Source organism: Vespa velutina, unplaced genomic scaffold (assembly GCF_912470025.1).
Source record: "Vespa velutina unplaced genomic scaffold, iVesVel2.1, whole genome shotgun sequence".
Taxonomy (NCBI): Eukaryota; Metazoa; Arthropoda; class Insecta; order Hymenoptera; family Vespidae; genus Vespa; species Vespa velutina.
In genome coordinates this window covers 40,636-54,671 of record NW_025920075.1, presented here as the reverse complement: position 1 = coordinate 54,671, position 14,036 = coordinate 40,636, and the positions used below count along the sequence as shown (strand labels likewise).

Here is a 14,036-nt window from a genome sequence, read left to right as displayed (position 1 = left end):
ATTACCTCCTTTATTATCGTTATTACCGTTAAATCCGTTATTATCGTTATAATCATTATTATCGCTACAGTTATTATCGTTATTAATGTTATTATCATTATTGTCATTATTACCGTTATTTTCGTTATTATCGTTATTATCGTTATTTTCGTTATTTTCATTATTATTATTATTAGTATCGACATTATCGTTATTATCGTTACTACCCTTATAATCGTTATTATCTTTATAGTTCTTATAGTTAATATCGTCATTATCGTTATAATCGTTAATATCGCTATTATCGATTATACCGTTATTATCATTATTAACGTTATATTCGTTAATATCGTTATTACCGTTATAATCGTTATTATCTTTACAGTTATTATATTTATCATCGTTATTTTTATTGCCGTTATTATCGTTATTGTCGTTATTATCTTTATTATTGTTTTTATTGTCTTACTGTTTTTACTGTTATAATCGATATTATCGTTATTATTTTACCCTTATTAACGTTATTTCCGTTATTACCAGTATCATCCTTATAGTTATCTTTATTATCGTTTGCTTTATTAGCATTATAATCGTTATTATCGTTATTAACATATTTATCATTATTATCTTTATTATCGTTATTCTCGTAATTATCGTTAGTATCGTTATTATCCTTATTTCCGTTATTATCGTTATCGTTATAAACGTTATTATAGTTATTGCCGTTAATTTATTTATTATTGTTAAATTCGTTGCTGTCGTTATTGCCGTTATTATCGTTTCTATCGTTACTTCCGATAATATCGTTGTTACCTTTACTTCCGTTACTAACGTTATAATCGATATTATCGTTATCGTTATCGTTATTATCGTTATTATTGTTATTATCGTTTTTATCGTTATTATCATTATTATCATTATTATCATTGATACCGTTATAATAGTAATTATCGTTATAATCATTATCGTTATTATCGTTATTATCGTTATTATCGTTATTGATAGTATTATTATTATTAAGTTATTAACATTATTAACTTTAGTACTTTTATTATCGTTAATAGCGTTATTAATATCATTATAATCGATATTTACGTTAATATCGTCATTACCTTTATTATCGTTATTTTCGTTATTATAGTTATTATCGTTATAAAGTTTATTATCGTTATTATTATTTTCAAAATCGTTAGTATCGTGATTATCGTTATTATCGTCACTATCGTCATTATTATTATTGTTACTTCTATTGTCAATACTATTACTGTTATTATCGTCGTTATCGTTATAATCGTTAATCTCCTTCTTTCCGTTATAATTGTTATTATCGTATATATCGTCTTATCCTTATTATTGTTATTACCTTTATTATCGTTACAATCGTCATTATTATAATTATTATCTTTATTAACGTTAATATCGTTATTGTCGTTATTATCGTTATCACCGTTATTTTTGTTATTACCGTTATTATCGTTATAATCGTTATTATCCTTATTATCGTTATTTTCATTTTCAGTATCGTTATTATCGTTATTAACGTCATTGTCGTTATTATTATTATTATCATTATTTCTATTATTAATACTATATTCGTTATAATCGTTATTGTCGTTATTATCGTTATTGTCCTTATTATCATTATTATTGTTATTATCGTTCATTTCGTCTTATCATTATTATTGCTATTATCGTTACTCTGGTTATTATTGTTATTATTATTGTTATAATTATTATTGTTATTAGCGTTATTATCATTTCTATCGTTATTATCTTTATTATCGTTATGATCGTTCTTATCGTTATTATTATAATTATTATCGTTATTCTCGATATTATCGTTACTCTCGTTATTATCGTTATTATCGACATTATTGTTATTATTATTAAAATTATTGTTATTAACATTATTTTCGTTATTACTGTTATAATCGTTACAATCGTTGTTATTGTTATTATTTGTTATTGTTATTATTATTTTCGTTATTATCGTTATTAGAGTTATAATATTTTTTATCGTTATTATCTTTATTATCGTAATTATCGTTACTATTGTTTTTACCGTTATTACCGTTAGTATCGTAATCCTTATTGTATTTATTATCGTTATTATCGTTATTGTCGTTATTAATGTTATTATCGCTCATATAGTCGTTTTGTTATTATCGTTATTATCTTTATTATCGTTTTTATCATTATTACCGTTATTATCTTTACTACCGTTATAATCGATATTATCGTTACCGTTCTTATTGTTAATAATATTATTATTATTATTACGTTACTAACGTTATTATAATTATAACCTTTTTTATCGTTATTATCGTTATTATAATTATTATATCCGTTATTAACCTTATCATCGTTATTACCGTTATTATCGTTATTATCTTTACTACCGTTATAATCGTTATTATCGTTATCGTCCTTATCTTTATTGATATTATTATTATTATTACATTATTAACGTTATTAGCTTTATTTCCTTTATTAACGTCATTATCGTTATTATCGTTATTATCTTTATTATAGTTATTACTGTTATTATCGTTATTATCGTTATTATAGTATAGCACTAAACAAAAATTCTTTACCTACCTTATTTACCACGAGGAGTCATTTGACCCCATACGAAGTTAACGTATTTTTCGGCAGTTCTCCAACTGGAACCGTAGTTCTAAACTCAGATACGCTTCTTAAGTAAAGGTTTCATTTATCTGAACCTGATATGTTTGTTTGGTTTCGGTGTAAGCACTTAGACGATCCAACCAGGTCCATATAACGTAACGCATAAACAGAACGGACCCTTATCGGAGATTCACAAGCAACACTCCCTCCAATGAGTTCTCTGTAGCTAAACGAAATAGAAATGCAGTCGTATATTGACAGTCGCAGAGCAAAGATCAGAGCCTACAAGAAATAAAGTTCGACAAGCAGTGACAATATACAACAGTTTTAGTTATATTTTGACCATTTCTGTTTCTTTCAATTGGCTTTGTGTTTCACTGCAACCCTGAATAGGTCCGCACGGTCAGTGAGACAGTTGGAAAGAATTCGACAAATAAGTGAAGTGCATTCAGGTGAAGAAGATTCAATACCTGAAGATGACCAAAGTGGAAGTCAAAGTGATTTTCCAGACAATGAGGAAACTCAGGATAATAATGTGGTTGCCGATGAAACTGGGAATTTTTTGAATCGCCGTAGAGGACAGAAGCGCCAACGATTTTTATCAGATTCTGAAAGTGATAGTGAACAAAATTTTGAGTACACTGTCATGACTCTTGATGTAACTGTTTGGCAGCGAATCCGAGAAGGGCCGGCAATCGGAAGAACACTTTCTTTCAGAGAAGTATCAGTACCAACGGCACACGCCAAAAGAAATATTATGTCTGGTAAAGCCTCATCTGCATTTTCGATGATAATAGATCACACCATTATTGAAAACATAAAGAAATATACAGAAGCAGAAGCTTTACGAGTTTTGGGGACTGCATGGGATCTGCCTATAAAAAAATTATATGCATATATTGGAGTGTTATATGCACGTGGCGCTTATCAGGCAAAAAATTTATCTATTTCCCACCTGTGGAATTCGAAATGGGGATCTCCCTTTTTTCGAATGCAATAAGTAGGAACGCCTTCTCAGAAATTTTTAGATTTCTGCGATTCTATGACAGAAGCCGACGAATCCAACGTTTGAGTGCGGACAAATTCGCTCTCATTTCAGACGTATGGAAGAAATTCATAAAAAATTGCCAGAGTTGTTACAAGCCATGCGCTGATCTGAGCATTGATGAGCAACTCTTTTCCACAAAAACTAGATGCAAATTTACACAATACATGCCAAACAAGTCCGACAAATTTGGAATAAAATTTTGGTTAGCGTCTGATGTAAAATCTGAATACGTTGTAAACGGTTTGCCTTACTTAGGACGTGATGAAACCAGACCGACGTCAATACCACTCAGCGAATTTGTTGTGATGAAATTAGTTGAACTTATCACCAACTGTAAAAAAAATATTACAACCGACAATTTTTTTACGACTGCATCTCTGGCTGCAAAATTATTGGCGAAAAGGACAACGTGAGTGGGAACAATGCGTGCGAACAGGAGGGAATTGCCCGCACTTGCAAAAACAACAAAAGATAATTTGCAACTTCTTTCAACAATGACATACAAATCAAATGACTGTACGATAACGATTTATAAATCAAAACCAAGAAAAAAAGTAGTGATACTGAATACCAAACATAAAACCGTAAAAATCAAGAACAATAGAAAGAAGACACCCGAAACAATCATTTACTATAATAAAACCAAATTTGGCGTCGATATAGTTGACCAAATGGTGTGAAAGTATAGCGTCAAATCGAAGTGCAATAGATGGTCTGTGCAGGTATTTTTCAATATTTTGGATTTCGCTGGAATCAATTCGTGGATACTCTATCAGGAAACAACTGGGTTGAAGCTATCAAGGCAACGCTTCCAGTCACAATTAGCAGACGAGCTTGTTACAGAGTACCTCGAATTTTGTGGAGAAGAAAAGGAAAACCAACGAGAAGGAATATCAAGCAGCTCCAATAATAATTCACAATCCAGGAAAAAATGTCAAATAAGATTTTGCGCAAGCAATAAAACAACACGAACTTGCATAATTTGTAAAAAATTTGTTTGCGGGAAATGTACGAAGAAGAAACCCATCACATGTAAAAGATGTAATTAGTTGATTGTTTTTTTTAAAGCAATAAAAATATGTGTTTAATTATTTTATACGATATTAGAAATGATGTTGCAAATTATTTCCTTTAATAAATAAAGAATTTTTTACGAAAAATTAATGTTTATTTCATAAGGGGTCAAATGACACATTATGGTAAGATTAGGTATAGAAAAATGCCGGTACGTTTAGTGATAGTGACTTTTACGGAACATAGGACGACGTAGTGGTACATGCATCTGTCAAAATCACGTTACGAGACTATTACGCCACCATGAAAACAAAAGCCAATCAAATACACCTACAGACAGGAACCGTTTATAAATTGGACTTGGAAGACTGCCTCAACTCAGACGGAAGTGAGGCGTACTGTCAAACATATCTACCGACAGCTGTGGCTTTAATGCATACGATGTTTTTATGAAGGGCTGACAACGAAACTGACACCCGCCGAATCGTTGCAAGAACCTATATTATATACAGTAACGACGAAAGATGTCACATTTGCATTAACGAGAAGGAGCGAATTAATTCTATGTGGATATTCGATAATAAAGACAGAACATCCCAAGCTATTCATACTCGAAACATCGCCTGGAAGAACTTTCAAAGGTAAAACGAAAACCTTCGAGGAGAATTTAGATATTTTCATTTACGTAAACTCGAAGTTCATCTACGTAGATAGGCACCTCAAAACATAGTTAAATGCATTATGTATCGATATCACCCGACAAAAATGCGTGTTAGAACAACAAGTACTTAAAAACGCTCTCTCACTGGCAACACTAGCACCCGACGAAATGGCTTATGCCCTAATGAAACAATCGGGATAAATGGCTGTCATTGCATCAGAAGTTATCTGTATCATAAAATGCGTTCCAGCAGAAGTCAGGATAAGACAAACAGAAGACTGTTATAAGGAACTACCAATAACATATCAAAACGAATCTTATTTTCTCACGTCTACGACACGAATTATTTTAAAAGAAGCATCTCCAAAAGACTGTAACGAGTTGCTACCAAATATGTACAATCTGCATGGAGCATGGTACAGGGAGACATCAAAATTAGTAGAAACGATACCTCCGCCAGTAATTCAACCACTAACAAAGCTAAAATTGAGATATATCGATCCGGAACACCTGGGAACAAGCGGAATTTATTCCAACGAAGATCTCAACAAATTAAGGTCTCATATAATGGAACCAGCCGAAAAACCTGCTATCATCGATACGCTCGCCAGAGGAATCAGCGGAAGGTACATATCCTCCGGAAGAATTTCATTATAGAATTTAATGGACGAGGAGTCATTAAATAAAATTGCATCAAGTACGGCACAACGACTATGTGGGGCGCGTTCATAACATTCCGGTCAGCAAGCGCCGGAGTTTTAGCCATCTTCATGGCCATATGATTGATAAAATTCATCATCGATACACTCATCAAGTGTTATGCCCTGCATGACATATACGGATGGAGCTTACATTTCTTAGGAGCACTATGGAGCTCGGTGACACATCTTCTTTTCCACCTAGGAAAAAGAGAAAAGAAAGAAGAAACTCCACCCGAGGCTACCACCATTGACGAAGAAAGAGGAAAGTACGCTGCTGATGAAAAACGTAACACATTCTACGAACTAAACATTTATTTGAGTAAAGAAAGAAGTTAAAATGCACGTATAATTACGCACATTTTTTAATAAGGGGGAAGTGTTACATCCCGCTCCCTTCTCACACTTAAGCACTAAAAACTTGAAAATAAAACTTTCTTATATTATTAAGTATAGGAGTAAATGGGGACACCTTTTACTCCCATACTTAATAAATTTTTTAAAACGTACCATATAAATTTTTTCAAACTTTTATTAATTAAAAACACGTACAAACTAAGATCCTTACGTATGTATATATATATATATAAAATTAACACAATTATATGACCCATTTGAGCCCAATGTAAAGGGAGTCTCTATTATCACAAACTAACACCATTATAGAGCACACAATAGCAAATAGGTAATAAACATGTAAGCGATACAATAAGGGACGAAAAGAAAACTAAAAGGAAGTTATAGAAAGTGACGCCGAATTCCGAGAAAAGTAAAAGGGACGCAGGAGCTCAAGGAATTCGAAGAAGCGAAACTATCGCTCGACGTACGTGTTCTCCGGATGGAAATATCTAAAATTTCATCCCCACAAAGCGACGCCAAACTCCGCAAAGAAGCAGAAATCCAAAGAAGTAAGGAAACGAAACCACCATCCGTCGTACGTATTATCCGCATAGGAATCTCCAAAATTTCCATCCCCACCACGGGACAACGGTAGCGGCAGATTCAAAACCACTACGCACGGCAGCGCTACTTCGAGCCGCTTACCGCAGATCCACGGAGGACAATGCAGATAAGCGGCTGCATCGCTCGTCTCCGCGGTTATTGATCAAGTTTTCGACGACTAAATATCGATCTTAGGTTATATAACGTGGTTATATTGTCTCATCCTTCGACGACTAAACATTGGTCTTAACTTTGATCATACTAATGTACTGTTAGTCTTATTTTATACTTAGAAATTTCGTCTATACACTGTACTTAAAAATTTTAATAAATTATTTTGTTATGTTTTAAATTCAGTGTTCGTTCAATTAATCCCGGCTGTGCTTCCCAGGCAACATAGCGTAAATCTAAAATCATTAATTTCTCTCGCGAGTCTCAAGATCTTCCTACTACACAGTCGACAAGTTCGAAGCTAAAGCTTCCATTCTGCAAGTGAAAACCTTTTCACGTTAGTTATCCTTTACTAAAGGTGCGCACGAATCGCACGATTAAAGGCAATAACATCCTTACCCGATAACTAGGGGTGCGTATGAATCGCGTGAGTTATCGTAACTTCATCCAATCCCCGATAACTAGAGATGCATACGAATTGCACGAGTTGTCGTAACCATCTTCTAAATAATAGCTTAGGTTATTATTCCTCGTTTTTACATCTCATCTATCTTTATAACGAGAACACGATGTGGTGGTAAGAAGTATCACCTACGGCGGGTACTCGCGGCATATTACGATCCGTTTCATTATCACGGAGACTTGAGAATCGCGTCATCCGAGAACACGGGTAAACGCGAAATAATTCCATACCGTCTCTTGCCTATCACTACCGAAGAAACAATCTACATCCCGAGGGACTTAGCATCATCTGATCCCAGGGCGAAGAACAGCTTGAAGTTTCCTGTCAACGTTGCCGAGCCAGACGACTGCGTATAGGTGTCCATCCCGTGCCACGAACTGCGCATAGCAGGTAACAGCCAAAAAGGACACAAATCTCACGAAGCTCACAAATCACAAAAAGGACACAAAACTCATTAGAGCTCCTCAAGGTAAGTTCCGAACTTAAAAAAATTTTTGAGGCCCGTACCGAGTGGGACGTAACACAAAACTGGTGACAACGGTGGGAACTACGAAATATACGCGATGTCTTCCGATAAGGCAAACATCTCCGAAAAAATGGAAACGCGTAGTGCAAGGCCTAGGCGACCCAACGAGCAAGAGTTAGAAGATGTTCAAAGAAAATTACTCAATTTTGAATCTCAATTGGTTGCACGCGAACAAGCATTATGCGCACGCGAAGACGCGATGAGGCGCGAATCAGAGCGACCGAAAATAGACACCGATCCCCTCATCTTCATGATGCAGGAAATCCTTGCCATTTCTCAGCAATAAGCAAACCTCTTACGAAACTTTTGAAAAAAGACTGTTTTTCCATTCAAATGGGAAAACAACCAGGAGAATGCATTCAGAACGTTAGTAAATAAGCTATGTCAAGAACCACTTCTTCAAAATCCAGATTTCTCCAGAAACCTTTCTTTGTTAATACTGATGCACCTAATAATTACGCTATAGGTGGTCTACTAATTTAAGGCGAAATAGGAAAGGATTTACCTATTGCATATACAACTAGACTTCTTAATCAGGCAGAACAAAACTATTCCACAATAGAAAAAGAACTTCTAGCTATCATTTACGCAGTAAATTATTTTAGGCCTTATCTCTATGGTACTAACATCTCAATCGTAACGGATCATAGACCGTTAGTGTGGTTAAATTCCGTCAAAGATTTAACATCAAGACTAATACGTTGGAGATTAAAATTAGCCGAGTATGAGTATAGTATAGTGTATAAAGCAGAAAAAAGAAACGTGAACGAGGACGCATTATCGAGAAACCCCGTTGAAATACATAAACAAATACTCCCCATAGTAGGGACAAGCTCAAGTGAGGAAGAATTATATACGTCCAAGAATAAACAAACGCACCCTCAAGATAGGAAGACGAACGATACGAAAAGCGAAACCACTCGAGCCTCACTTAACGACGAAACGGACGATACGAACGACGAAAACTCGACCGACGAAACATACTCACGCGTCGATAGAAAATTTATAGAAATAAAGGATAGAATAATCATGCATAATGGTAACATTGCCTTCTTCACGACAACTAACGGAACACCGGTCGACATAGGTGCAAAGGTACTCGCCGACAATAACAAGCTACCCACCATTACTGACGCAACTCAGTAAAAAAAAGAGTAAAAATAGCTAAAATGGGTAAGAGATATTTAATAGCATTACGGATACGTCAAGGAGAGAATATCATTCTCAATACAATTAGAAAACTTAGATGAAATCCTTCACTCTCTTCCTGACGCGGCTATTGAATTACAGCTAAAAACCATCGCGATCACTAAAGGACCAGTGGGTGATATACCCTGGACCAATGTAAAACAAAAAATTCGCTCAATCTTTTTAGAAAGCGAAACGAAGATTATTGTACTAAAACATGAAATTGTAGTATCCAAGGAGATTGAACGAAAAGGAATCATATACGATAACCACTCGACACAGTTAGGCGGACACAAAGGTGTTTCTAAGAATTAGACAGAACTATTATTGGCCGAACCTGAAGCGAGATATACAAAATTTCATACATCAATGTAAAAGCTGTCAGACGAAGAAACTAGTCAGATTAAAAACTCATCAACCAATGACTATCACCGAGACGTCCGGGAAGGCGTTCGATAAAACATCAATGGATATAGTATGTCCACTATCGACCACGAATTCAGGAAAAAGCTATATACTAACTATCCAAGACCTTCTTACTAAATATTCGTTGGTAACTCCACTTCAACAAGCTTCTTCGGAAGAAATAGCAGACACGTTCATAAAAAATGTCATATGCTGATTTGGCTCTCCAAAAGGCATCTTAGCCGACCAAGGTTCTAATTTTCTGTCAGAATTAATGAAAGCAGTAGTTAAAAAGTTTCAGATCCATCAGTACCAGACGAGCACGTACCATCCACAGTCGAACGGCTCGATCGAACGATCGCATCTTGTTCTTATCGAATTCTTAAAACATTTCATTACCGATAATAGCGAATGGGACGAATGGATCGAAATAGCTATGTTTTCATATAACACGAACGTACACGAAGAAACGCTATACACACCGCACGAGTTAGTATTTGGTCAACTAATACGAACACCTAATGAATCAACATATAACGACACACAAAACGAAACTTACGCACACTATTTAGGAACTTTAAACGAACAAATAAACAAATCACAGGAAGCTGCAAAACAAAACCTTATTAATGCTAAAAACAGATCGAAAAAGTATTACGATAAAAAACAGAGAGTCGTAGATTTCAGGGTAGGAAACAAAACATATCTCCAGAAAGGATCACAAAAGGGCAAATTCGACAAGTACATAGGACGGTTCGAGCGAGATAGTCGAAATTCTAAGCAAACACAATGCAAAAAATACGTACCGACATTGGCGACGGTGTGGTACACGCCAATAGGCTTAAAGTTGATCAGTCGAGATAGGAATCGACATCATGGAAAACTACGATACCGATAAAAGAGTTCTTTCACCGCAGCATGGCGCACCGATTGCTCTCCCTTCCATGATGACGGTTGATAAAGGTGGTCCCCCACCATAGGCTAAAGAAATTAAAATATAAGAAGCTGCGAATGTAACAACGCCATCAGTCGCCTCTTAGACACTCTACACGATATAATAAGTCAAAACCACGACGAATAATGTATCTAATAACACTTATATACTTACACTTACCTTAGTGAAATAAACGCTAGGATTAGTAGGATATGATTGCGCCACGCAATCTTTGAATATCAGTTCGTACACTCTCTTGGATATAGCGGACTGCGAGATCCCGATCTTATTACCAATTAACAACACTGTGTACGTACAATTATTACAAATTGCCGACTACAACACTGTAAGGGTTCTACAATGTCGTGTAGAAATAGATCGCACGATATTCCACTGTGTCATGCATTCTCACACATCCATCGTTCACAATGGACGCCGAGAGTATTTGTTCACGCTAACGCATCAGTTGTGCCAACAGTTACATTCTACAGGCACTCTCTCTCTCTCTCTCGGACCAAACGTATTTATCTCTGGAATAAAAAAGAATAGCACCAATATAAGGAGCATCACTTTGCGTGGCACCACAAGCACAGACGGTACGTGCAAGGGCTCCCAATATAGTGACTTTTACGGAACATGGGATGACGTAGTGGTGCAAGCATCCGTCAAGATCACATTACGTGACTTCTACGCCAATGTAAAAATGAAAGCCAACCAGGTGCACCTACAGATAGGAACCGTTTGCGCATTGGACGAGGAAACCTGTCTCGACTCAGACGGAAGCGAGACGTATTGGTCAAATATACCAACCGATAGTTGTGGCTTTAACGAATACGATGTCCTTTACGACAGGCTGGCAACAAAACTAATACCCGCCGAATCGTTGCAAGGATCCACATTGTATACAGTAACAATAAAAGATGTCACCTTCGCGTTAACAAGAACGAGCGAATTCATCCTGTGTGTATATTCAATAGTAAAAACGGAACATCCCAAGTTGTTCATTCTTGAAACATCGCCAGGAAGAACGTTCAAAGGTAAAATGAAATCCTCCGTAGAAAATCTAGACATCTTCGCGTACGTAAATTCAAAATTCATTTACGTGGAAAGAAACCTTAAAACACAACTGAACGCTCTGTACATTGATGTCACCCGACAAAAATGCGTGTTAGAACAACAAGTACTTAAAAACACTCTCTCACTGGCAACACTAGCACCCGACGAAATGGCTTATGCCCTAATGAAACAATCGGGATAAATGGCTGTCATTGCATCAGAAGTTATCTATATCATAAAATGCGTTCCAGCAGAAGTCAGGATAAGACAAACAGAAGACTGTTATAAGGAACTACCAATAACATATCAAAACGAATCTTATTTTCTCACGTCTACGACACGAATTATTTTAAAAGAAGCATCTCCAAAAGACTGTAACGAGTTGCTACCAAATATGTACAATCTGCATGGAACATGGTACAGGGTAACACCAAAAATGGCGGGATCACCACCAGTGATCCAACCATTAACAAAGCCAAAGTGGAGGTATATCGATCCAGAACACCTAGGAACGAGTAGAATCTACTCCAATGAAGATTTAAATAAATTAAGATCTGACATAATGGAGCCAACCAAAAAACCTGCCGATATTATCGATACGCTCGCCGGTGGAATCAGCGGAAGGTACATACCCTCCGGAAAAATTTCACTATATAACTTAATGGACGAAGAATCGTTAAATAAAATCGCATCAAGTACGGCACAATATGTGGGGCGCGTTCATCACATTTGGGTCAGCAAGCGCCGGAGTTTTAGCAATACGACTGGTAAAGTTCATCATCGACACACTCATCCACGGTTATGCTTTACATGACATATACGGATGGAGCTTACACCTCCTAGGAGCACTATGGAGCTCGGTGACTCACCTTCTTCTACACCTAGGAAAATGAGAGAAGAAGGAAGAAACGCCGACAAGTACGGTACCCGAGGCTACAAACATCGACGAAGAAAAAGGAGAGTACGATGCTGATGAAAGAAATAAAACATTTTACCAATTAAATACTTACCTAAGTAAGAAAAGAGGCTAAAATGCACGTATAATTACGCACATTTTCTAATAAGGGGGAAGTGTTACATCCCGCTCCCTTCTCACACGTAAAAATTAAAACCTGTAAATAAAGAACCTTCTTTTTATATTACCAAGTATAGGAGAAAAGGGGACATCTTACGTCGGAGGAAGAGGAGTCGAGGGTAGACTGGGCCGTACTGAATAAGGAAGGACCAGCAAAGACCCCTTATTTTTTGTGGCAGGCTGCTAGAAAACGCCAGGGAGCTTACTTTAGATGCCGAAAACGCTAGGAAGAGATCCAGAAATATTAAGGGGGATATTTTAGGAAAAATGAAATTTTCCCATAATAAAATGCTGGAAATAATTCAAACCCTAAGGGAGAGGCTCCAAATTGGAGCAGGTGATCCTCCCTCAGCCAAGGAGGCTATTGCGCAACTAAAAGCAGAGCTTAGGGCCATGGAATGTGCCTTGTTAAACATTCCAACAAGCTATTCCCGACCAATGGGCATTTATTCTTTCCCTTTCTATAGGTCAAACTCCGCCCTTTACCAATCTCATTTGAATTTACGTGGATAGTTCAAAATAGGCCAAAAGACAATCAAGTTACATCACGACGTCTAAGCTTTTAAGCTATCAGTTCAGCTAACTACACATCATACACGAGGCACAAAAACAATTGTAACTCATCCAATGAAATACACGGTGAGATTTACATATCGCAATTACTTCTCCATTTCTCACGGGATCCTTTAAAAAACGCGCGTTCTTCCATTAATTTGCGGGAACACGGCAAATGGTATTTTGCTGATGGCCTAGAACAGTATCTTAGCCTTGTGCCGCCGCTCTTATTCATCGCGACCAGTGGGTCCATAGGTCGGACAACAAGGATAAGACGGGGAACATTTCCTCCGTGCGATTCGACTGTAATCGCTGGTCCGGTGCGAGAAGCGCATTTTCAAAAACGTTCTCGTCAATAATCAACAGGAATCTACCTCAAAATTCGGAAATCAATACACTGGCCCCCATTAAATTTTAAGAATACTACTTCAAAATAATGTTAAGTTACAGATAAATGAAAAAACAAAAATAGTAAGTTATAATAAATTGAGAAAATCAAAAATTAAATCGAGCAGGTAATAGAATTTGAATTTTTCCAGAACCATGGCGAAGAAACTAGCAAAAGCAGTAATAACGATACTTTCAATAAAAATTTGCGTCGCCCTCCTGGGATATGATTGCGGAGGAGCAAACACGAATATTACGACATTATCGTTATTGGACAGAAGGGATTGTAATACTTCTACAGAAACC

The 14,036-nt window shown here is 36.3% G+C and overlaps 1 protein-coding gene across 1 annotated transcript; it reads left to right on the top strand.

Moving 5' to 3' along the window:
* Positions 1–11,057: 11,057 nt before the first annotated feature.
* On the top strand, positions 11,058–12,136 carry LOC124957527. The gene has a single exon (XM_047514542.1). It carries the CDS (start codon positions 11,058–11,060, stop codon positions 11,913–11,915), a length of 858 nt encoding a protein of 285 aa, XP_047370498.1. The 3' UTR covers positions 11,916–12,136.
* The last annotated feature ends 1,900 nt before the right edge of the window (positions 12,137–14,036 follow it).

What these genes read in the sequence shown, in the direction of transcription:
- LOC124957527 (XM_047514542.1), top strand. Translation starts at nt 11,058, where the DNA reads ATGCATTCTCACACATCCATCGTTCACAATGGACGCCGAGAGTATTTG.